The sequence below is a fragment of the Onychostoma macrolepis genome, chromosome 10 (genome assembly GCF_012432095.1).
Source record: "Onychostoma macrolepis isolate SWU-2019 chromosome 10, ASM1243209v1, whole genome shotgun sequence".
NCBI lineage: Eukaryota > Metazoa > Chordata > Actinopteri > Cypriniformes > Cyprinidae > Onychostoma > Onychostoma macrolepis.
This window is the reverse complement of record NC_081164.1, coordinates 17,160,671-17,186,369: the sequence shown is the minus strand read 5'-3', so window position 1 is coordinate 17,186,369 and position 25,699 is coordinate 17,160,671. Positions and strand designations below refer to the sequence as shown.

At 37.7% G+C, this 25,699-nt stretch overlaps 1 protein-coding gene across 6 annotated transcripts in view; it reads right to left on the bottom strand.

Moving 5' to 3' along the window:
- Window positions 1–25,699, bottom strand: part of ryr1a (ryanodine receptor 1a (skeletal)) — a 49,667-nt gene that overhangs the window by 3,870 nt on the left and 20,098 nt on the right. For 2 of the 6 annotated variants that reach the window (XM_058789895.1, XM_058789890.1), the window contains exons 48-96: window positions 25,526–25,646; window positions 25,274–25,443; window positions 24,868–25,088; window positions 24,632–24,722; window positions 24,401–24,541; window positions 24,101–24,264; window positions 23,928–24,006; window positions 23,638–23,727; window positions 23,119–23,259; window positions 22,867–22,944; window positions 22,708–22,783; window positions 22,450–22,573; window positions 22,252–22,367; window positions 22,082–22,149; window positions 21,857–21,978; window positions 21,632–21,681; window positions 21,374–21,434; window positions 21,152–21,278; window positions 20,948–21,059; window positions 20,764–20,845; window positions 20,528–20,658; window positions 19,136–19,453; window positions 18,809–19,049; window positions 18,630–18,717; window positions 18,394–18,486; window positions 12,884–13,054; window positions 12,700–12,759; window positions 12,488–12,622; window positions 12,188–12,300; window positions 11,958–12,054; window positions 11,716–11,822; window positions 11,226–11,277; window positions 10,998–11,087; window positions 8,315–8,414; window positions 8,155–8,234; window positions 7,987–8,063; window positions 7,828–7,901; window positions 7,299–7,316; window positions 5,517–5,597; window positions 4,669–4,757; window positions 4,439–4,567; window positions 4,148–4,252; window positions 3,011–3,092; window positions 1,626–2,926; window positions 1,454–1,524; window positions 1,172–1,340; window positions 984–1,070; window positions 507–764; window positions 234–364 (exon numbers count right to left, since the gene is read on the bottom strand). In XM_058789895.1, coding sequence (XP_058645878.1) covers window positions 234–364; window positions 507–764; window positions 984–1,070; window positions 1,172–1,340; window positions 1,454–1,524; window positions 1,626–2,926; window positions 3,011–3,092; window positions 4,148–4,252; window positions 4,439–4,567; window positions 4,669–4,757; window positions 5,517–5,597; window positions 7,299–7,316; window positions 7,828–7,901; window positions 7,987–8,063; window positions 8,155–8,234; window positions 8,315–8,414; window positions 10,998–11,087; window positions 11,226–11,277; window positions 11,716–11,822; window positions 11,958–12,054; window positions 12,188–12,300; window positions 12,488–12,622; window positions 12,700–12,759; window positions 12,884–13,054; window positions 18,394–18,486; window positions 18,630–18,717; window positions 18,809–19,049; window positions 19,136–19,453; window positions 20,528–20,658; window positions 20,764–20,845; window positions 20,948–21,059; window positions 21,152–21,278; window positions 21,374–21,434; window positions 21,632–21,681; window positions 21,857–21,978; window positions 22,082–22,149; window positions 22,252–22,367; window positions 22,450–22,573; window positions 22,708–22,783; window positions 22,867–22,944; window positions 23,119–23,259; window positions 23,638–23,727; window positions 23,928–24,006; window positions 24,101–24,264; window positions 24,401–24,541; window positions 24,632–24,722; window positions 24,868–25,088; window positions 25,274–25,443; window positions 25,526–25,646 — 6,782 coding nt within the window. The remainder of the gene's footprint in view (window positions 1–233; window positions 365–506; window positions 765–983; window positions 1,071–1,171; window positions 1,341–1,453; window positions 1,525–1,625; window positions 2,927–3,010; window positions 3,093–4,147; window positions 4,253–4,438; window positions 4,568–4,668; window positions 4,758–5,516; window positions 5,598–7,298; window positions 7,317–7,827; window positions 7,902–7,986; window positions 8,064–8,154; window positions 8,235–8,314; window positions 8,415–10,997; window positions 11,088–11,225; window positions 11,278–11,715; window positions 11,823–11,957; window positions 12,055–12,187; window positions 12,301–12,487; window positions 12,623–12,699; window positions 12,760–12,883; window positions 13,055–18,393; window positions 18,487–18,629; window positions 18,718–18,808; window positions 19,050–19,135; window positions 19,454–20,527; window positions 20,659–20,763; window positions 20,846–20,947; window positions 21,060–21,151; window positions 21,279–21,373; window positions 21,435–21,631; window positions 21,682–21,856; window positions 21,979–22,081; window positions 22,150–22,251; window positions 22,368–22,449; window positions 22,574–22,707; window positions 22,784–22,866; window positions 22,945–23,118; window positions 23,260–23,637; window positions 23,728–23,927; window positions 24,007–24,100; window positions 24,265–24,400; window positions 24,542–24,631; window positions 24,723–24,867; window positions 25,089–25,273; window positions 25,444–25,525; window positions 25,647–25,699) is intronic. The other 4 variants (XM_058789891.1, XM_058789894.1, XM_058789892.1 and 1 more) reach the window with 4 other exon arrangements.

Genomic DNA, 25,699 nt, shown 5'->3' with positions numbered 1-25,699 from the left:
TTTGATTGGGTTCTCTTTGTCTACTTTCAGGACTTGTGCGAAAATCTGATTATGTTTTGGGTCGTATTTATGCAGAAATATAGAAAATTCTAAAGGGTTCACAAACTTTCCAGCAGCACTGTATATGCAAAACCAGTTTGACCACAAAACAGAATCTAGCTCAACTTTCATTCTAGTCAACCAGATATATCTTGTGAGAAACAGCTCCATAATGAAAGCTGCTCCACACTTACGGTGTGTTTAGCACCAATCTGTCCCATTGGCCTTTGATGTCATCATCCTCCGGCTGTTCAGTGATGTAAAGACCATCGAACTCCAGCTTTCTTGCCAGCTCTTTCTCTCTCTTAAAGATGACCAGTGGAATCTAACAGACGACAACATCAAGATAACTTATTGACAACACACATAATTGATAGCACATATTCAGAATTAAATAAAAACAACCTGAATCAAGACTGATAATGACACAGGTTCAAGTGCTAAAATGTAAATCTAGTGGTTCAAACCTTGAGGCAGTTGTATCCAATGATTGATAAGAAAGCGATGATGGTGTGCACAATAGCCAGGCAGGACATAGTGGGCTGCATATATCCGGTACTCTCTTCCAGGAAAAAATACACAGGACCTCCCTCATCGTCATCATCATTAACTCCATCCTCTCCAGCAGAGCCCTCAAAGTCTTCTCCAGAGCCTTCAAACAGCCCAGAGCCTTCAAACATACCTGAGCCATCAAACTCATCACCAATCGGAGGAGTATCAGATACCTGGAGAATTAAATAAAAATGGAGGCTTAAAAACAGTTTTAATAGGAACATTAGATTTTATTTTTATATCTACGTGCATTTGAATGTAAAATTATTGTGAGGCATGCCATTTTGAATTAAACGTTTAAACAAAAGCACATGTATACAAGCCTAGAAATCCAAATAAAGCACAAATTAAAACAGGAAAACAGTGTGAAAATCTAAGATAGGTTTTCCAACCTTGTAGAAGAGAAGAATGAAGTTCAGAGCAAAGGCGATGAACAAAGCCAGGAAACGAAGGTTGTAGAAGTTACGGGACAAACAGTTCTGTAGATGGAAGTGGAGATTAACAGCAAATCAAAACCAGTAAATCGTAACTAAACCTGGAACAAAAACTAAAATTCAAAGATTCAAACATTTTTTCCTACCATGAATTTATTTCTTTGAACATCCAACTCATTCCAGAGCTCAAAACCTGCTCCCTTGACTGATTTCTTTTCCTTTTTGGCTTTAGTGGCTTTCTCAGGTTTTGGTTCTTCTGGTGTGGCCTCAGGCTTGACCTCTGCTTCCTTCTCAGCCTTCTCTCCATTCTCAGTGCTGTTATACATGGAAGACGGACATTAAAATGGTTAATACGTCTAGAAAAACAACAAAGAATCAAACAGAAACACTACAATGTCCTGTTTTCCCTTCATTTGGGAGTCACTCACTCTGCTTTCTCAGGCTCAGGAGGACGTTCTTCAATAGCAGGAGGCTGTTCAGGTCCTGCTTCTTCTGGTTGCTGCAGCATAAAAAACAAGAACCAACATGACACATACAATTAAAATCTGTATAGAAGATTGGTGAAGGAACACAGGGAATCCAGCTAAATAAACACCATACCATTTTCCTCTTCAGTAATGGAGTGCCCTCTGGAGTTGGCGGTTCCACGGGGGTCGTGTCACCCATATCTCCAAGTCCACCAGGTGTATCAATACCAGGAATCTTCCCACCATCTTTTTCTTGGATGTCCTCATCCTCCTCCTCTCCCCCTCCTACTTCCATTGAGTCTGTTAGCCCTCCTGTATCCTGCTCTTCTCCACCCCTTGGTTCTCCCGGTAGGTCTCCGTGCACCTCATCCTGTGTGGGATCTGGCATGCTGGCCAGCAACTCCGTCACAGTGATGTTCTTGGCCCCTTCAACTAAACCACCTCCAAAAAGTGTATGCCAGATGAGCAGGAAGAAACCTTTACACACACTGTAAATGAAATAGAGGATGCCCATGAGGATTGTCCATAGGAAGGTAGCAAGCTTGACCACAATTTCCTTGATGGTCATCTTCCTGAGCCTACGGTACTGTCTGCGAATATTCCTAAAGGTAAACATGCCCAGGAAATTCATTATACTTTGGATGAAATCGGAAAAGGCAGAGCTTGATTCTGGCTGGCCCTCCTCTCCACCTCCCTCATCATCTCCACCGCCTCCTCCATCTCCTCCTTCGGGTTCCTCCTCATCATCCTCTTCTTTCTCCTCCTCATCCTGCTCTGAAATCTGTGAAGCGATGTTCATCTCAAAGATGGTGTCCTCACAGAAGTTGACAAAAAGCTCCATCTTCTCTGATTCGCCACCCTCGTTGACCACGTCAAATATGAACTGCCGCTTGGACTCTTTGACTTGAGGCATTTCCCATTGCTTACGATTCACCTCACTGATCTCAAAGTAGATCCTCTCGATCTTCCTGCTGGCGCCCATTATCTCTATGCGCCCCAAGAATGGGCGGAAATAGTTCAGAACACTCTCAGCTTGTTCAAGGAAGTTCTGCAACCGGGTATCATGAGGAACATGTTCAGAGAGGTTGGTTAGCAGCACCGCTATGTTAAAACCAATGTCTTTCGCTGGCTCTTGGAAACGACTGGCAAACTCCTCATAATGAATCATCTCATTCTCATCTGCCTCAGAGCAGGACAACAGGAATTGGATCTCTGCAGGTGTGTACTGCTTCTGGCTGTCCATGGCTTTCTGGAAATCCTTCTTGGATATCAAGCCTCTGGGGTCTGTCACGTAGTCGCGGAATGCATCAGACGCAACAATGTCCTTCAGCTTGAGGAACATGTCGAAGAATTTGAGGATCATTTCTACATTGCTGGAGGACTCCACTAGCATGTCCACCATTTGGCGAGCAATGGTGCCATTTACAATATTACCTGACAAATACAGAGTCATACAGGCTAATCAGGTCTAGACTTGATGTGAAACTGATGAACATAAATTCAAGATTTTCTTCATACCCTCCAGCAGTGACAATAACATGACCACCATATCTTTCTGAAGGTCCAACAACTCTTTCAGAAGACCAATCTGACTGGAATCCTATAAGAAAACAGAATGACATACTGTATAATATATACTGTACCATAACATGTATAATCTAAATCAGCAGCTTTTATAAAAAATTATAAAAGGCATCATTTATAAAACTAAAAGAAAATATATGTATTATTTATTTATTAAAAGGGGAAAAACACAACATCGTTATTTGTGAGTGTATAGGTTACTGTATAAGAGTATGGTCACAAAATAAATACATCAGCATCTTTATCAGATTGGTTGAGGAAAATGTAAAAAATTTTAACATTTAAATGTAGGTTAATGCATGCAGTAACAATAACAGGGGTTAATTACAAGAAAGAGAAACACTCCATACACACAAGAGATCATGAAAAAAAAAAAAAAAAATCAAACAGCACACCAAAGGCAGAACTGTAGAAGAGGCAAAACACTTTTTAATACAGCAAATCCACATAAAGCTGAAAACACGTGGTTTTTCTGGGTAATGTTAACTGCCATCCATTTTCTCAGGCTGTTTGACCCACTTGTTTGCATACTTGGCAGATTTTTTATTTATTTTTTTTTAAGCAGAAATGTTACGAGAAATTGGCATGTTAAACGAAGAGTAAAATTAGATTTTGTGTCAAAAAAGGCCAACTGGGTTCAAACAACCTGGATTTGGGAATCTGGAACATAAGGGGAAAACTCAAATACAATCACTTCAATAGATAAATAGAGTGATACATACTCTTCCCTGCATACGGCGTATGAAAAACAGTTTAATTAATCAGTAAAACATTTAGAGTAAAAACAATATTACATTCCAACATACTAGTCATTTAAAGTTTGAAAAAGGAATGTAACATGTTCTTTAATTAACATGTAATTAATAATTAAAAACATTTCTACTATACATACGCAACTACTACAGTTTCATTTCCATGCACTTTATATCAGCCACTAAAGTAATAAATAAGCTCTTTTAGTAGAAATTACACACATTTGCTACTAGAGAAAGTGTGTGATCTAATGCATTCAGATAGAATAAACACAAGAAAAGAGTAGATCAACAGAGGAATCAAGTTCAGATGGGTTACCTGAGCCAGTTTCATCATCATATGGGCAAACACGTGCAGGAAGCCCACCACAGCATCCCACAGACGACTGTGGGCCAGGGACTGCTGGTTTCCTGTGCAGGGACCCTGAGACAGGAGGACAACTTAAATAAATGACAGTCATATGATAAGTGTATGATTTTAAAGGAAACTACATTGTAAAAATCAAAGTAGATCTTTCTAAGGAGAAAATTCTACTATTAAACTAAACAAAATTAATGTAATTAAAAAAATGAAATATGAACGTCTGATCAAAGAAATGATGTAATGTACCTGGATATACTCAGTAAGGCTGTTGAACACCTGTTTGGCCACAGTCATAGCTTTAGAGAAGTTCCTCTTGCCTGGTTCATCTATGATGTCTTTTCCTGAGTAATACCAGTAGAAATCACTGATAGACTCCTGGAAAGAGAAAATAAACACGCACAAAACAATAAGTGTGCTTATTAAGAGTACTTAACTATGTCTTAATTAGTCAGTTTTTGAGGGTAAAATGACTTCACCTGTAGTCTAAGCAGGTAATCCACTGTACAGATGATGACATTGATGGTGGTGGTGCTGCCTGTCTGTGTTCTCAGGTAGTTCTGGAAGTCTAAAGTGAAGTAAACTCACAGATGGTTAAACATAAAATCCGTACAATTACATTCCCTAAACCCCTGAAACTTGGCTTTTTAAATTCACTCTTTGTATTTTACAGTAAAAAAAAACAACAGTATACAGGTTTCGAACAATATGATGGTGTTTAAATTCAAGATTCATTTCAAGAAATCTAAGGGATAGTTCACCCAAAAACTCACCCTAATGTGGTTCCAAACCCATAAGACCTTTGTTCATCTTCAGAACACAAATTAAGATGTTTGATGAAATCTGTAAACAAGGTGCAGGTGACGTTCCACGTCAGGAGCACCACACGCATGCGTTGTTTACGTGCAGAGGAAAGCAATGCACATGCGTCGTGGTACTCTCCATAATGGTGGAATACGTGATTTGGAAGACAATAATTGTTGAATAAAGTTATTTTTGTTTTTTTTGCACATAAAAAGTATTCTCACAGCTTTGTGAAATGCTTTGCGGAACCACAGATGTCACATGGACTATTTTACTGATGTCCTTACTATGTTTCTGGGTCTGGGAACATTTCACTTGCAGAGCTCATGGATTTCAGCAAAAATATCTTAATTTGTGTTCCGAAGATGAACGATGAACGCGTTTGGAACGACATTAGGGTGAGTAATTAATGACAGAATTTTCATTTTTGGGTGAACTAACCCTTTAAAACAAACTTCAATAAATCCCAGTACATTCTTTCACGTTCACTGCATTTTACTGTACATGCAGATTCAGGACCCACCATTGTTGTGACCTTCACAGAGGAGCTGCAGAAAACGGAAGAGATCACAAGTGAACTCATCGTCAGCCATGACCTTCTCACCTATGCAAAGGAAGGAAATATGTGGCAACACATCACATATAGGTGAACATGCTGTGACACTGATCGCAGGTTTAGTGTAGCGGTAATCTGATTAGAACTGAAAAGAGAAAGTAAGTGGAAGAGAGCGATTGTTTAAAGAGCTTAGAGGAAAAACTACCTCAAATCTCTCATGTTATAATGTTAGTGAAAACTGCAATATTTTTGCCCCTTTCTGTAAGAGATAAGCAGGAAATTTAGTTATTTATGTTTCATTCCACTGCCCAGTTCAGTTTTACGTATACTAACCAAATTGTCCCATCTAAATCCCAGACAACACCAGTGAGCATAGGCTGCTCACTATATTCACTTATGTCAGTACAGTAAAGCCTTGAAAAGCACCAGAAATGGAGTACAAACCAATATTTCATAATAGTACTGCTCTTTTTAAAAGCTACAATAACAATGCACAAAAATGATACAAAATGGCAGAATTGAATGATTCACTTCATTGTGAACTAGGGAGCAGAATGAGACAGCCTTTTGTGTAATCACTAGTTCTTTGACTTAGACTGAATTATAGCAGCACAAAATGAGACACATTACAAAATCACTTTATCCAAATAACACAACACGTATACATAAACTATACAAATACACAATGAGGTGCATATATGAACACAGATATAAGAACACTGATATATAATCACATATACTGTGGCTCAAACACAGAGGGGGATTAATTACAACATGAAGCCCTAACATAGACGATACTTTAGCATGCGGGACAGACCTACTGCAATCCTAAACCTCAGCTGTGTTTGGGCAGGTAAGGAGGAGGTCAATAAACAATGCTAAAATCATGAAAATCACATTCATTCAAAACCTTCAGCATGGAATGATCTGTTTGCAAATAACTTCCAGTGAATTTGTTGCATAGACAATACACAATGTTAAACTGCACCGCTAAACTGCTGTGCACTAACATAACCTACCGTTTTTGATAATGGCTGATTACTGGATTAATTGTGACCTCAAGTCATTGTCTCAGCTGGGGTAAATATAGGAGGGCATATAGGGTAATATTAGGTGCAAAAAATGGTGAAGCCAAGACAGAGTTAGATCATATTTGGTTTAATTCATAACCAATGGCAGGATTTGGTAAGTTATATGTATTTGTTAGAAACAAAACACATATTCTCAATTTAAGCATTTTAGTGCCATCATATGAAGTTTAAGACCTTTTTCAATGTAAAAACAAAATTTATTAATGCAAAAACCAACATTACGAAAAAAATTTTTGCCTGCTATACTAAACTAAAATGCAGCATATATTTATTATATAATTGAACTCCTATTTTTGATAGATTAGACACAATGCAGAGTTCTAGAGTTACAGTAGATCTGTTTCAGCACTCAAGGGGAGAAAGAAAAACACTTCAGTCACATTCTGTGTTGGTGTGTATAACTGTACAGTAATTCAGATATACTGTACAGCGATCTGCATTTGCAATGTGACTGAAAGTTGTTTTTACAAATCCTTGAGTGATAAGATTCATATATATATATATATATATATACTTAAAATGTATATATACACATATATTAAATTCCAAAACCCAAAAAGCAAAATGTCAAACAAAAATGATTCCAAAGAGATAAAAGGACAGAGAGGAGTGACAGCAAGAGAGAAATGAAAAATAGAGGGACAGAGGCATTATTTACCCCGCTCTAGCTTCACGTCTGAGGCCCGTGAAAGGAAGGAAGAATGAAAAGAGATGGGGGACAAAAGTATAGTTATGGAAAAAGAGGGATGGTGAGTTGACGGCAAACAGACGACATGGAATGAAAAGGGAATTATTCATGGCCAATATCATAATCTGTTTATTGACATCATATTAGACTAGATTATTAAATTTGGAGATGGTAAGACTGTATGACAATATGGTTACAATTAATTTATTCAATTGATATATTTGTTTAACAAATGATGTGCATTTCCATGTTAGAATGACCAAACGTGTATGATTACAGATGGATGACTGAATACTTGGATGCTGTATCTCATTTTGGCCTTAAATTTTGGAGCCAAACAACATTCTACACGTTTATGGATTCAACAATATGCTCAATATGCTATAGTTACTCTATACTTGCAAAATTACATTTGATAGGACTGAACTGATCTTTCTTTCAACAATATTTTGGTATTATTCTTGATGAAAAAAGATTCTAGATCATTCATATTACTTACTTGTTCCCTCCTCTGACACCATACCTAGACCCTCTGCTTTATTCTGCCTCTCAAAGGCGTTCAGGTCCAAAACACTGCAAAAGAGGCACGAACACTGATTTAATGAATCGTTTAACTAACATGAATGTGAGGTGACAACAGCTCCCAGTCAGAATATACCTGCAGGTCTGCATTAGAGCCTGGACACTGAGGAAGAAACCCACATCTTTCTTGTCTTTCAGATAGTCCAGCATTTTCTGCAAGCAAATTGCCAATGCTGTTACATCTCAGCATTAGTTTAGGGTCTAATTCACTGTCATGCCTCCATGCAGATGACCCTTATCTAACCTGTTGGACCTCACTGTTCCCGCCGTTCAGAATGGAAATACCAAGTTTTAGGGTGGAAGTGACCATGCAACCAGTCTCACCTGTACAAAAAGAAAATGATTTTAAAATAAATGGAGACAAGCTTAAAAAAAAAAAGGCTTGAAAAGAGGTGAACATGTACCCTTGCAGGCGCTAATCATCTGTAGGACCATCTCAGCGGCCCCTCTGTTGTGGAGACGTGACTGCTGGTAGAGGAGTCTTTGCTTTTCCATCTCTTTCTCCTATAGGGTTAAACATGGCAAAATTTAACTGTCTTTGGGTTGGCTCAATCTCCCTGCCCCTCTAATTGAACTACAGACATCTAACAATAACACGAATATCATCTTTCTTTATAAGCAATAACGTAAATTTTTCTATCTTGGCCAGTTACTACTTGTCATTTATAATAGTCTTGTCTTATGGGTGATGGAATTTTTTTTTTAGATTTACATCAAAGAAAAAAAAAAAAAACTTGGATTTTCAATCTAATTGGGTATTTCTAATTTTAGAAGCTGCTTTGTACTGAGAGTGAGACTATGACATAGGGCAGCCCTGAGGATATGAAGTTATTGTCATGGCAACCCAAAACACTGTCTGAGGCTTTCCTCAAGTCAACCACAAACACTGCTAACATTTACAACTTTCCTTTTCAGCAGTATCATCAATTCTTTTCAGCGACTTTCTCAAATGTTTGTCTAAATATCTTATGCAACACAAAGTGAACATTTATTTATTTTAGTGAAAATGTGATTGTAACAGTGTTAAGGCAAGATCAGGTGATTGTGAGTGCTTGTAAATGATTTGGGCCCTGCTGATTATTATTTTTTAGTGCTGTCAAATGATTAATCGCATCCAAAATAAAACTTTTTGTTTACATAATGTATGTGTGTGTACTGTGTATATTTATTATGGATATATAAATACACACACATGCATGTATATATTTAAGAAAAACATGCAACGTTTATATTTATATGAATATAAATATATACATTTTAATACGTGTTTATATTTCAAAATATATGCTGTATGTGTGTGTATTTATATATACATAATAAATATACACAATACACACATATATTATGTAAACAAAAACTTTTATTTTGGATGCGATTAATTGTTTGACAGCACTATTATTTTTACATTCTAAAATTCTCTTCTCTTTCAGTCATTTTCATTTAGCATGCTCCCATCATCATCATTAGTTTTGGGACAGTCATTCTAATTTCTCACGTTTGTTTATAAGAGCAAACGTTGGACTACAGTAAACTCTCCTGATGGCTTTGCATCTTACAGAGAAACAAAGAACCATGCAGGTGTTACTCCTCTACAGCTCTGTCTCCTGGAAAGTGAACTGTAAACTCAGGGAAGTGCTTCTGTTGAATATTCGTAACCCTTAACCCAGCATCATCAAACATCAGCTTATTGGAAATAAACTGGAATTGTAATTATAGTTTAACTTTAGCAAAAACAATTCCATAATGTTATCATTAACAGATAATAAAAGCAAGCTTTTTTTATTATAGACACATGTAAACAGTAGTGCAAAGGGAAAATTTTTAAAGCAAATACAAATGTTGGTTTACTTGCATAAGCTCGCTTTGCTAAAAAGTCTATAAATCATACAGTTTATACGTTTATAATTACTGCATGCATAATACAGTACACCCCCCTCCCAAACCTCCCATCCCACCCCCCTCCCGTGTAAGCCTGACGTAAGTAAGCACCCAAAAGTGTGGAATATATGGTGCATTTCTTCTTCCTATGTCTATACATATATGCTCAGCCTGATTGAGAGATAGAGTGTGTGTGTATGGTGTGCACAATCCACTTCGTTATAGGTGCATCTGTATGTTTGTCCTCTGTGTGTGTCTGCAGACTAGGAGACTGTTCTGGCTTTAACTGTAGTCTGTGTGTCAGTACACTATGTCAGTAATACTGAGAAAACAGTGATTAGTCACTTTCACATGATTATTGTGAATGAGTTAAAGAAAATCAAGGTAAGAACAGAAAGCATACAGAAACAATATGAGAAATGCGTTACCATTAGTGATTGCTCAAAGTAAAACAGCATATATAAGCATGTTCATTTGACACATCAATCTTAAAGCTTGTAGCAAGAAATTATTTAAAAAAAACATGTCATTCAACAAATGATTAAAAGAAACAATGAGGATATAGATTATTTTGGACATCAAAGCTGCAACAGGTGAATTTTCACACAATGAGGTCTCAAAATTACCTCATGAATGTTATATTATATAATTTATGTTTTTATATTTTTATCTGTTACACTTTAAAGTATTGTTATATGACTTAAAAGCTTCATGGCCAATCAATGCAATTTGTTGAGCAACTTTGTCATTTTTGCGACATATTAACAAATGACCACATGCTGCAGCTTTAGGTTATCCAAACACTGAATGGTACAACAAAAAGCATTAAAAAATCTCCTTAAGCCTAAACTACTAAACATCAAAATAATGCTGCTCTTTTGGTATAAAATATAAGTTACTGTTTTTGACATTTCATTTATTGTATTTAAAATGTATTCTGATATTTTTATCAAATTAATATCTGTGTTTAGTAGGTGGCTCAAAGTTTAATGTCAATTGCAAAAAAAGAAACATGTTAAAGATGATGCAGTGTAATGTGATAAAACATATTAGATGGAGTCAGATGGAGAGACAGAGAGCACAGCCTGGACAAAGAGACATAAAATGGGATGTGAGTGAATGGATGGATGATACAGTGGTTGGTTTGGATGTCACTCGGGTCTACCGCTTCTGTGTCTTCCCCGTCCCCAGCCCCCGGACTCCCCCTACCATCTCTGTCTGTCGCACCTCAAAGGGCATCTCCTCCTCTCCCCCCTCTTCCTCCTCTCCCCCCTCATCCTCTTCACCCATGTGGCAACTCTAAATTCACCAGAGATGGACACAAAGATTGTTACACAGCATGAGATACAAGTTACAGTAAAGTAATAATATTTTAAATATATAAAATAAATTATTAAATTGGTGATGATTGTTAACCATAAGACAGAGAGGTCTCACCTTAGCCATGATATCAGCATATGCCATGTATAAGTAATCTATGTCCAGTTTACTGTGATAGAGCAGAATCAGGAGAAAAAAATAATCCAAGGAAATAAAAGACGTAAAAACATGTCTACATTTTAAATCACTAAAGTTGCTTTCTTTGTTACTAATTCTAAAAACCATATCATTTTTGGATTATAAATACATGTTTAGAAATATAATTTTTAGATCATAGTATGTGGTGGTCACATTTCTTTGTATAATGACTGTTGCATTACTGATGAACACTGTACATTATAGAGTTCTTCTAAACCTATTTATTACATATCTGTAAATTGTTTTTATTTTGTAATGGATGATTACATAACTTCACCAAAAGACCATGTGAACAACGTGAATAGTCACTGGAAATATAATAGTCACTGGTTATTGCCATGTGATCATCTAATTTGGCACCAGAAGCCAAATGCGTCATTCACTAATCAAAGGTGTGGAGGGGTCTCACCTCTTCTCGGTGAGGGCTGTGCGACTAAAGTGAAGGATGAGCTGATGAAGAGGGTCTGGCTTTGTCTCCTTTTCCTCTTCCTCCTCCTCTTCTTCCTCCATCGCTTTCTACGTCATTGAGAAAAATAAATCTGTTACTAAATTAGTCTAGAAGGAAAAACAAAACTAACAGCAAATGTATTCCACCCAGTTTCTTTCACACTAAAATGCATCAGTTATTTTTGTTCATGTGGGAGCACATACAGACAGGTCATCAATCATTCTATCCTCAAAGGAATATCCTTCGGTTTGGATCCAGGTTCGCTTGTACCCATCTAGGAACATGTTACATGCTCTATGCCTGAAAGAGAGACAACACACATTTATATAACTTCTCTAATCCACCATTATCTCTTTAATTCATTCTATGAATCAGACCGACTAGTGCAGAAACATGTACTTATGTTGCATAACTGTGACTTGTCTTGTCTCACCTGGGCAGGTTGTAAAGTGGAGTCATCCTAAAACAGGCCACCACCGCTCTACGTCGTTGCTTTGACAGCAGTTTATGCCAAACCATCTTTTTGGACTTGAAAGGGTGCTCAGTCTGTAAAAAGAACAACTATCTTAGGGCGTTTCTTAGATTTTAAACCACATCTGGAATAGATATTATGTTGTCTAGACTTCAAACAGCTGAAGAAATTTGAGTTGGATACTGAAGTATAGCAGCAGTGTGGGTGAGTGGTCACCAAAATGTTGCACTAGGAGTTTCAGACCTTGGAATTCAAACTCACCACTTCAATGTGGTAGAGAACTGCAGAGACCTCTTGAACCCGCTTCACAACTTTCTCTGGGGCATCTGCATCTTCTGCCTTTCCTGCCATTTCCTTATATAGTTCCATCTGCCAGCGCATAGATGGGTTATCAACCTGAGGAGAGAGAGATAGCATTCAGATTTCTGCAAAAACACTTTTTAAAAAGACTTTAACATCAGACATACACTTACCTTGCCCTGGAGGTGCAGGTTATTTTGCAAGAACTCTCTGACCTCCTCATTTGTGTCTTTCTATGGGTCAAAAACACAACAGACATGCTTCAGTTTACCTGTTTAGTGACCAACCTAAAGTTTTCATATAAAACCTTATTAAAACATCCTAAGACAGACCAACAAATAGATGGGACCACACTACCAAAGAATAGCGTGTCTTGGCCAGGTTAATGAGCTCCTGGTCTGCAGGAGAGCACATGTTTAGTCCAATGGGAAGCATTTTCTTCAGGGCCGCCACAATGAGGGATGTTTGAACAGAGTATCGATCTCCCCGTCTCTTTTTCTTGGTACGCTCCACATCCGAGCCACCAGCCTGAGATGACAGTAACATTCAAAGCATGACAACTGACATAGACATCATGAAATTACTTTCAATGAGACCTTAGCATCTTGTGAGACGATTTTCATATTGAATGATGTGGTAACAGAATCTGTTGACCACAAAATGGACATCCACCTCAAGAGTAACACCATTTTATTGATCAAAATCCAAAGCTTCCTATTCCCTCACCAGGACCTAGACAACTAAACAGACCAATCCATCCTTAAGTCATTAGATTTTATTTTTAAGTTAGGACTTCTTTAGAGAACAGTCCTTAGAAATGAGTCATTCTGATTAATAGGGTCATTAAGAGGGAAGGAGGGGTAAATGTTCAGGGTTGCTTTTTATCAAAATAGACAACAACAGTGGGGCTTAGTGGGGAAGACAAGTTGTAGTAGGTCTGAAGCTGAATTCTCAATACTAACTTAACAGAGAGGTGACAGCATCAAAAGAGGCAAAAATCATTCAACTGCAACATCATCTTAGCTCAGACACATTATAGAAGCAGGCACTACAGGTGAGCCGGTGCTATAACATGTCAGTGCACTTTAATACACTCCGTGCACTGAAAAGGTCTGCAAGTACGTGCACAGTCATAACATGCTCAGCCTCAGTGGGTGGAGGAGGAACTGCAATCCCACACTCAGTAACAATAACAAACACATTCAGTGGAGTTAATTATAAAACTAAAGGGAAACGATTGCTTTTGACTCATTTTGGGTTGCCAACCTTGAAGAAATCCAACCCACAGAGACAAAGGAAATCATTTCAGTAATCTTGATCACACACATCCTGTTTGCACCAGTTTTGCCCCTCCAAACCAACACTCTCCCAGTTTTAGAAACTGGGCCTCATTTAGGAAACATGAGCAAAATACATTTTATGTAACTGATTTGAATGCAGTAATTAAGTAAGAATGGTTTTAGACAAAAATTGTTGTGCATATGCTTCACTAATGAGACCCATTGTGTGTGAGAGAGAATCCACTGTAGTTGTTTGAATCTGAATTCGAGTATTGATGTTACTCGTAAAGCCTGACATGAAATAACTCACGTTTTTTTTAGAAAATAGAACAGTTTATTGAACCTTAAAAAAAAAAAAAAAAAAAAGTGTTTGCATGTGTGTTTTGTTTATTATGTCATTTATTATGTCAGGCTGTTCTGCCCTTTGTATCAAACACCTTGCTTGATTCAGCAGTCAGATAATGCCTCCCAAAGACAACAGAGTTGAGGAACCATTGCTTAGCTTTACTGTTGAACATGGAATAAAATAAAATGAATGTGCCTTCGGATCAACTTAAATCGAGGAACAATAACAGCCACAACCACAGGCCCTGCGTCCCAATGTTCATACTATCCATCCTAAATACTATGTTTTGGGACACACTTATTGTAATCTCACATACTATGTTGAAAAGAGTATGCCAAAAGTCCCTGGATGGTCTACTATTTCAGGTCAATTTTTGAAGTGTGGATCCGTGCACACTCTAATGGCTAAAATTGCCCACAAACCATTGCGCTTTGGCGAAGGATTCGGTCCAGAACTAAACGCGAATAAAATGCTTTAAAACACTACAAACGTGGCGGATCCATGTGATCAACGGTTAGGTAGAGAGGTTTACAAAAAGAGGTTTGAGTTACTAATAATCAACATTTAACCTGGTAAAAACTTTTATAAACATCCATTTGGTCGTTAACTTTTAAATTCATCATTATGCAGAAAATATGAGCAGAGTTCTCCGCATGAAAGACCCGGAACTGACAGATCAATGAGCTACTTCTTTTCTCTCCAATCCGGTAGGAAGGTAAATTAAAAGAAATGTGGAGGATGTTAACTGTGACAAGATGATTGACAGGTCAGTTTACAGTGACGGTGCGTGTAACAGATGCGACAAAGCAGTCCGTTAAACACGCAGTTGTGTGGTGTGATTCACGGTGCGTTCCAAACGGGATATATCGCCCCCCCGAAGGGCACTTCGGACTCAAAACAATCAAAGCCGCCGTATTGAAGGGTCGTTCCAAAACGAAGTGCTCAAAACTAGCCACTTCATAGGGCCCTTCGGAATGAAGGATTTCGAAGGGTACCACTGATGGACACTTCGGGCTCCCACGATCCTTTGCGCAGATTCATTGCATGATGACGACACAGAAGAGCACTTCAAGAAAGTTGTTTGGTCCCTACACCCTTCAACCCTTCGAAGCTCTGGAGGGTAAACCCTTTGAATGGATTATGGCATAGGGATGAGCCCTTCCGAATGGAACGCAGGGAGTATGTCCCAAAGCTTGCGTACTCTTCAAATACACACTCAAAAGTGTGGACTTTTTCTTCAACAAAAGAGTACATACTTTAAGGGCGTAGTATAAGTAGGCACATTCTGCTACTGCTGATTCTGAAACCCTGGCTCACACTTGTGATGTCAGCATATAAGGACCCAACAACATTATATGCAGCACTTAACCTTGAACAGAAGGGGGCACTTAACTGCAACTTTATTTGACTAAACGCAGAACATTTGTATAGAACAGCACACAGGCTTTTATGGTTCTTACAGTATGATGATGCAGCATACAGAGATCAAACTAAAAGAGGAAAAACACCTCACTTTTATTCAGAGGCCCAGACTGAGCAAAAAATGAGATGGTCTTTATACATGTATATACGGAATGGTATTTATATAGTCAAAAAGTCAGATGAAATTCTGACAGATTCGGTCTTAGTAAGATTATATTTAAATGCTTAGGTTCATGATGTAAAATCTGTTGTTGTTGAAAAAAAAAAAAAAAATCCAATCCAATGATGCCTGAGATGGACAAATAAAATTTCCTCAAAAAGAACTGATGTATAGTATTTAATATTTACATTTTAACATGATTCTTATGTTTACTTTATAAAAAATTAGTAAAGCTTTCACACAATCCATGATCTGAAGGTGATCATTTATAGAATTACAATAAAAGGCCTTTTACTTGCTAAAATATCCACCTTATTTTTCAACGCAAAAGTATGCAGTTTTCTGTGAATGTGCGAGACTTACGGTTCATTAGCAACTGTAGGGAAATAACGAGAAGAATAACTAAGTGCAGTAAACAGTAAAACTGTTTACACTACAAACCAGTGTGTTCATAAGACAATATATTAAAATAATACGGTAAGAAACACCAGTTTGCAACATCAAGCAGCAAAATGAGCTGTTTTGTACAGCTAAAAATAGACCCATAAAATTTACAACCGGCCACACCCACTTTAACGGGAAAAATAAGGTGGATAATACAGTAGACTTTAGGGTTAAGACCACTCAAAATAAACATGGCCTTTGTGTGGGTCTCATAACTTGGACTAACAACTCTTTGTCTGGTTTCGTCTTTTTGGGTCTTATATTCACTTCAACCCTGGTCTGAATAAAAGGATCCATCTATTCTGTCGTTTCAGTTGTAGACCACTATGTTAATGCAACTGAACAATTAAAGCCAAGTTTTAGAGGTTACATTAGTTCTAAAGTATGCAAATGTAATCCCTTTTTCCACAATCCCACCTCAATCATTTTATTTTGATTGTATCAGGGGTCATGGGTTAAAAGGGGTGGATGGGGAGACAAAAATGGAACAATATGGAGATGTGAACCACTGGACACAAGTACGGCAACAATTCCAGTTAAGGGAGGATTAAGTAGGCACACATTAGAGGATGGACTCTAAATGCCCCCTTTGTCAAGGAGGTTGTATGACGAAATACACATTAATTGAGGTCAAATTCCTTCACGTGAATCCAGTTTAGGAAATTAACTGAAATACAGTTTGAATCATTTGATGTGTGCATTTCTGCAACTGAGTCTCAGTTGACTTCCTGAACAGATTAAATATTGACCCCAACCTGCAGCCGTTATACAAAAAGAAAAGTAAGATAAGAGATGTATGAAGATCCCCATCCGAACTACAGTCCAACAGATGCAAACTGCTGTACAGGGTGATGGCACAGGCCTCCAGGGGCTCAGACCCTCTGCGACGGACATGGAATCAAGTGCCATGAGCCTCTACAAAGAGTTCTTTCATCAAACGCCTCCATTCAGACTCCCCCCTCACACACTGGCAGGACGACGGGTGCCCTGTGGCCCTTGTGTCCGTGGGGATGGGATGTTTCTTGAAACTGAGAGGACCTATATTTTCATCTGCAACATAGTAGCCATTTTACCCATAATTATTTTATTATATTCTCTCAAATTCATTTTCAATTCTGTATCTCTTAGAAATCCGATCCATTAGGAGCACTACCATTTTGGGGGAAAAAACAAATATTATGCTATCTAGCATGACGTCTATCCACAAATGTAACATGTAATGGAGAGTGTGAGACACTAGTCTGGTCAAACAGTTGAGAAGTCACTGTTATGCGTGTGTAGAGTGCCAGTGTGTTGGGGGGGTTGATGAAATGCCCCCCCAGATGTGAGGTGCCATGCGGTAGCACAGCAGTCGTGCAGTCAGAGAAGCTAACCTCAGAGTCCCCGGTCTAGAAACCCACCAGCATCCAGATGAGAAAAAGAGGACAGGGCACAGTCAGAGAGAGAACACCATTAACACTGTCATCTAAAACGCATCCGAAAAGCACTTGCCTTTGTGACAGCAAGAATAAACGCAACGTCTTCAGAAAACGCATGAAAGCACAGCATACTTTACCTTTGATGTGGAGCTTGATGCCAAACCAACAATTCACTGTTGGTTTCTTAACAATTTTAAAAATCGCAGCATTTACATTCACAGCATCAACAACCAGTATTGTTATTGTTAACTAAAGTGATTGAAAATTGTTTCTGTAACTGACATAGTATGGGATGAAATTACTCTCAAATTTACTAACAACATAATAACATAGATCTGACTTTAAATAATATATATATATATATATATAGTTGAAACACTAAACTTAAACTAAAAAAAAAAAAAACGTAACTTTTTTTTTTAGAAATGCTGCCTTGGCAACAAAATGAAATAAGTTTTATTAAAATTGAAATAAAAATAAAGCTAAATAAATATATTTATATTTATTCATTTTTATTATATTTTATTATTTTATTAAAAATTAACTAAAAACTAAACTAAAATGAAAATGAAAACTACAAATATAGAAAAAGCAACTTCAAAATGTTAATAAATACAATATAGAAATCATTCTAAAGTAACACTTACACCAAAACTATGATGTAAATGAATAAATGTAATATTGTCAAAATAGAGTATAAACTAATATAGATATGTGAATTCATTAAATAAATATACTCTGACCACGTGATAGTGAAAGTCTATGTCCCATTGATTGCAAATCTCAAAAGGCCTCACCTTGCTCATCTTGCTCTTACTGTCAGCAGTGAGAAAGGACATATTGTTAATTTCATTCATCACCACAAAGTTTTGCTCCTCTCGCTTGAAATTCTGGAGAGAGAATAAGGAGATCAGTGAGATGCACAGAATTGTAGGTCGTTGTGTTCGAATGACATATATTGTGGCTTCAATTAAAGTATTTATTACGACTGCTGATACTGTGAGTTGTGACGAGTCAGACATTTGTCTCTTACATGAGATTTGGACCAGAAGATGAAGACCTCTCCCACCATGCGGAACAGCTCCTCAGCATCTGGGTCCCGGCATGTGAGCCATCTTGCTCTAAAAACCCATGTGACATTTAAAATGTCAAGAGAGCTAAAAATTAATCCACAAAAAAAAAAAAAAAACCTACACAGGAACCACAAAATACCTGTTGTTATCCACATAGCGGATAAGAAGAGGGTACAGCGCATACAGGTCTCTACAGAGAACTGCAAATTCATCTCTAATAGTTCCTTCCTCCTCGTCCCCCTCAGACTTCCCCTCCATACGCAGGTGCTCCTCCTCAGCCACTACTTTAGCTGTACGCTTCTTCAGCTTCTCCATGGTGGGAATGAAGTGGGATTTGAGCATCTCTGGTTTGGCTCGGCTCACAATAGGCTGTGAGAACACTGGATCGAGACAAGGATATTATGTTGAACATCAGGTACTGAACCTAAAATACAAACACAGACTTGAGAACGACAACTTCTCGTACCCGCAAGCCTCTTCATCCACGAAGCTTCGTCAATTCCCAAGTTGTTGATCACAATTTTCATGATACTTCCCAGGAGCTGGTTCAGCTGATCGGAGGTGACGTCTGTACACAGCTTACCCTCCAATTCGGCAAAGACCTCCACTCCTCTCTCCCACCAGCGGGGCAGGTAGTTACACAGCATGGGCAGGGTGACCTCAATCACATGAGGCATTTCAGTGTAGCGAGCCCCCGATTCAGCAAGGTCCCCAATCTCTTTCAATAATATGTCTAGCTCAGGAATGTCACACAGCTCATGGACGTTGTTCGGAAGGCCCAGGACTGTAGATTAAAGGAAGAATAAAAGTCAGAAACAAATACAAAAATGGATATATAGATATATATATATATATATATAGATATAGATATATAGATATATATATATATATATATATATATATATATATATATATATATATATATATATATATATATATTTATATATATATATATATATATTTATATATATATATATATATATATATATATATATATATATATATATATAGATAGATAGATATATATATATATATAGATATAGATATAGATATATAGATATATATAGATTACCATTCAAAAGTTTGGTGTCATAAGATTTGTAAATGTTTGAGAGCAACCTCTTATGTTCATCAAGGCTGCATTTTATTTCATTATAAATACAGTCAAAACACTAATATTGTGAAATATTATTGCAATTTAAATGAACAATTTCAATATGTTTTAAAATGTATTTTATATCTGTGATGTAAAAGCTGAATTTTCAGCAGCCATTACTCCACTCCAAAATGAAAATTGTGTCATTAATTACTCACCCTCATGTTGTTCCAAACCCATTCGTCTCCTCTGCATCACAGAGAGTATCCATCGCACGTGCTACGGTGACGCAGAGGAGACGAATTGTTGAATAAAGTCGTTATTTTTGTTTTGTTTGCATACAAAATGTATTCTTGTAGCTTCGTAAAATTACGGCTCAACCCCTGATGTCACATGGATTATTTTACCGATCTCCTTGCTACGTTTCTGGATGTTGATCATCTTCATTACATTGGTGTCTATAGGAGGGTCAGAGGTTTTATGGGTTTGGAATGACATGAGGGTGAGTAATTAATGACAGCATTTTCATTTTGGGGTGGAGTAACCCTTTAAGTGTCACATGATCCTTCAGAAATCATCTGATATCTGAATTTCCAATTATTTATCAATACTGAAAACAGTTGTGCAGCCTAATATTTTTGTGAAAACTGATTTTTTTCTTTGATGAATAGAGTTCATAAGAATAGCATTTATTTGTAACATTTTCTGTAACATTCCAAGTTAACTTTTAAACGCTAGTGTAGCTGCAAAGAGAGGACTTACTAGTTCTTTCTCTGGGTGTCTTGGTTGTGTACACTGAAAACGCATTGTATTCATTAAGATGGGGCTCCAGGTAGGCCACAGGCATGGCTGCAGCGAGATGAGCAAGACATTCTCCAAGGGCTGGTCTATGCCTAATGTGAATATAGAGAAACATCAATAGAAACCTCAACCACAGTCACATCGCAAGCAGACTTATACACACACACATACACACATACACACTCTCTCTAACCAACCTCTCTGCATGAGGTGTTTTTACAGTTCCAGAAGAGTAGATACTACACATGATTCGGTAACAGGACATCTGCAAATCATCCACTAACCGAAACAAAAGAAACAGGTTAATTTAACTGCATTTTAAAACTATAAAAAAAAACATACTGTATTTATGGAGTATTTAGTTTTCAAAAAAGTCCTTACAGATAACATCATCTCCAAATTGGTGTTGAGCAATGTGGTCAAACAGTGAAGTGAGGACAGGGAGCAGAGCTGTTGTGGTGTAGTTAATATTCTGGGATACACCTTTAACTGGCTGAGAGATAAAAAACAAAAATATTCGTGCCATGCAAAAACAATGCAGCAAATGAACCTTGTCATATACAGTAAGCATTACTCGAGCTGTACCTGATTGCCTTTGGACACTTTGCCGAGTTTGAGGTTCTCCACCATCTTTTCAATGTCATCAGCTGCACTCTCAAAGAACAAACGCAGTCCTGCTTTTACGATCTCAGGTCCAGATTTCATCACAGTTCTGTTAATGTCAGAGAAATTAAAAAAAGAGGTGCAACATTTAACTACTTCACAAACTTTCTCCATTCTGACTGGAAATTCATTTCAGAGACTTACCTGGCATCAAGTGACCGTGCAAGGATATGAAGGCAGTTGACAATAGCAGGTGCATCCGTACCTGTCACAAATAGATAGTATTATGTCAAGGACAGAAATTCAGCTTTTTTTTTAGACCCATAGGTAAAGCAAATTAGGTGCTCTACTCATTTAGTTGATGGAGAGCAACACACAAAAAGAAAGCAAAGCAGTAAGAAATAAAAGCAGTAAGAAAACAGAAAGGAAAAGTGATGGAAGACAGCAGAGTAGATATCTTACCAAAGAGAAACACTCTGTGTCGCACCAGGGCAGACATCTTACAGAAGATGCTGATACCAAATAAAAGGAAACCAAAGGATCATGAAGAATGAATGAGAGAAAAAAGGAAAAGAAGGCAGCGAGAAGAACAGGGTGAAATAAAAGTAACAAAATACATGAAGTAATAAGATTTGGCCTTGTATTTGTCATAAACATCTGGTAAAGCGCCTGTAAGTGTGTTGTTACCTTGCAATCATCTCTTTTTCCTTGTTGGAGGCATGTCCGCCACTGCCCAGGATTTTGGCAGGTGTGGAAAGGAAGTAGAGGCAGTGATTTTTAAAATATTGATTTATTAAAGGCAAAAGAATCTGAGGATGACAAAAAAAAAAAAATTCACACATTATTCTCAGTCCTGTGCTAATGTTCAAATGCTGAAAGACATTTTGGGCATATAGACCACGAGAGCCTGACCTTGGCAAAGAACTTTATCTCTTGTTCGTGGGGCGACTTTTCCACACGGCCGCTGCTCACAACAGCCTCTGTAAACACAAATGTTACAGGAAATTTCGTTTATTTAAATTATTCCATAAATTCATGCAAAAAGGATAAAGAACAAGGATAAAGGATAAAGAAAGTTGTACCAAGATGTGCTATGAATTCCTGGGCAATATCCATCCACTTTAGCAGCTTCTGTAGGAAGCCATATGCAAAACGCTTCTCAATAGATGAAATGTCACTTTCCATATCTTTGAGCCCTCTGGACAGAGAGATTTTCGACAATCAGAATTATAGCAATTACAATATTTTGGAGTATATATGGGTTTCAGTGGCTCCTGTACCTTGTCACAGCATAGCCATTCAGCTGGAGAAACTTGAGCAGCTCATATGCCTTCTCTCTATCTCGAGCCTTTTCTTTAGCCGTCAGTGTGTCATATGGCACAAGCAAAGGGTGTGTCCCACCCCCTAATTCAAAAAGAGAGATGTGGACAATCTAAAAAGAGCTGCAACTAAAAATACAAATAATAATAATAATAATAATAATAATAATATAGCAAAACAATTTTAAAAATGTTTACTTTCATTGGAGCAAGACAAACCTTTTGCTTGTAATTCCATTTTCTTTTTGCGCCCCCAGGTGTTGTGGTAGTTCTCTGCAAGCTGCTCTGCCATGGACTAGAACACATAGTGTGTTGTTAGCTATGATGCTTTCTATTGAATTAAATGGTGATATTGAACTAAATGGGAATGTGCATTACCTGTAGCTCTCTGGAAAGTGTCATGCCTGAGATTTCAATGGGCTGAGGGCTGTAGCCATGACTGGGGTCATAAGTCGCCTGTGAAAATAAATGAATTATAATATCATACTTATATTTAGAGTATTAATAATATATGTACTGTAATTTCTCATTTAACATGAGAAACAAAAATCACAAACCATAACTTGGATACAGCAGTATGCAGCTAGTATTTGGTTAGTATCTCAAGATATTTTTCACCTCTTTTCTTACCTGTGCAGTTTGTGAGATCTTGCGAGCTGTCTTCTTTTCTGTTTTCTCATCATCTCCATCTCTGGCTTTGTCCAGTGTCCACTCCCATGCAATCATGGCCTTTATGGACTCTTTAATGGGCCAGCGGTAGATTTCTTTATCCTAATGCAAACATAATTGAATTAAAACATGAAATATAGCTCTTGCAATAAACAAAAAGAACAATGTGAAGTCTGAGAGAGTCAAATATCCCCCGTTCTGTGTCAATTTGTGTTCAAATTAAATACCTTTCCTAGCTGTCTGTTTGTAGCGTCTTTATTGATTTATTAACTGATTTAGGTATTATTTAGTGTTTAATTGGTGTTATCAGCATTGGTTCTTGTTTTGTTTTATGTTTTGTTCTGTTTCTAATATATGTTTTTGGTTTATCTTTGTTAAATTTGTTTATTCTGCACTTGGATTTAGTCCTTACTTGTTTCTAAGTTCACCATAGTGACAGACAGAGTGAAAATCTAATATTATACGTATGATGTCTGTTACCTTTTCAGAGAACGTTTTGTAAGGCCTGAGCATGGGATGAGTCTTGGCATTTTCATCCAGCACTTCACCAAAAGTCCAGTTGTTTTGAATCTGATGGATTATAAGGCACTGGTAAGACTCTTACACAAATAAATAAATAAATTAATAAATCAGAAACTAACCACCTAGGAACCACTCATAACATACTACCAACCATTTAGCAGCACCCTTGAAACCGACAGACCCCCTAGCAAAGTGTTATTAAAAAAAAAAAAATCAATAAATAAGTGAACAAATAATAAAATACATACCTTTTCAAAAGCCCATTTATCATGTGTGTATTCTGCATATCTGTTGATGAAACCGTCCAGCTTCTCTGGAATAATAGTGCTATAAGAAGAGAACAGCATAAGTAATCAAATTTTTGACTTTTTGTTCATTTTATTGATCACGCTTAACAGAATATTTTAATAATTAACCGTACTTGGTCGTATCCACAGGTTTGGGGTCAAAGTTGCCCTCAGCATCGACAGAGGCCTTTTTCTCTGTTTTGGAGGAGTAACTGGCATCCACATAATCCGGAGGAATCGCTCCAGCAATCGCACATATACAAGGCATGGCAATTTTGAATAGCTCTGCATCAAATTTCTGTTGGTAGACACAAATTAGAAAAGCTACAATGTTACTCTGTCTTTTCACTACATTTTGGGACAGAATAACACTCTTAAACAGCTCAGCAACAGCATCTTTTGTATTTATTACACAAAAGAGGGTGTATTCCCACCTTGTGGGCCAGAGATTCAAAAATTCCCCAGAAGAGTTTACGGGTCAGATGAAGCTCCTCCTCTGATGATACGCCAAAGTTAGCCCAGCCATTGGGCAAACAATAGTACTTCCAACAACGCTCGTAATGATTAGTAAGCAGCTGCAAAATAATCACACACAAATTAGATAACTGTAGAAAGCAGTTTAAATTAATAGTAGCTACTGAATGTGTGATGAAATAATGCCATACCTTAAGGGGCATTTTAGCATATTCGTTCAGAATTGGCACATCAAACACCAGCCGCCTGAGGAGGTGCTGGAGCATGGATGGACGCAGGTACCTGTAAAAGCAAACATTACATGATAATAAGCAAAAGGATATTAAATCACCAGCAAAATTATGTAAATAATGACATCAGCTGAGCTAAATGTTTTGAATGCACACTTGTTGTTTTATTGTTGTTTGCTGCTGTGCATAACACTCACCTGCACAAAGACATGAGGCATTCCTCAATAACATCCCTCTGAGCTTTGGTTAGAGAGCGTCCCCGGGAAAGCCTGTAGATGGTGTGGAGCATGGAGTCGATCATGATGGCACGGTGGTCCGTGCCGGCAAATAAAGGAGCACATTTAGTGATAAGAGGAAGCACAGCGGAGCACAGGTAACGGTTCAGTGCCAGGGCCATTTCTGTAGTGCTGAATGCGGCCTTAGAGAAAGAACAGGATGATCATTGTGACAGTACTGTAGACAGTTATGTACAGAGAATGTTGCAAGTTAAACTTGAACTCACATTTCCCATGTGAACACCACAGCTCAATATGTCTCATATCATTTGAATGCAATCACAGACAGCATTTTTGCTAGTGAAGAAAGATACAGTAGGTATCTTACTGTGTCTAAGGAAGCTGCTGCTCTCATGTCAGGCAGGAAGCCCACTTCCAGTACATGCAACAGGAAGTCCTGGTTGTCGATGCCATAAACTCTGTCCAGGAACAGGACCATTGGTGCTTTATGATCAGGCACAAAACTGGCAGACATCTTTGGCTCAATGATGCTGTTATCTGAAATGTAATGGGCAAAACAGGAAGTGTGAGAATGGTACGAATACATGCATCTATCTACAAGCTCTTAACTGATCTTTACCTTTTCCAAAAGCAGGTATCTGGAATGGCAAGCTGATCACACCAACCAGATCCTCAATAGGCACCAGAGACCTAAGAATGGCCCTGATTCTCAAAGCCTCACCTTTACCAGCTTGGATCAACTATACAAGACAGGAAGAGTGAGACGTTCAGTCAATCTGATTTCATTTAGTAT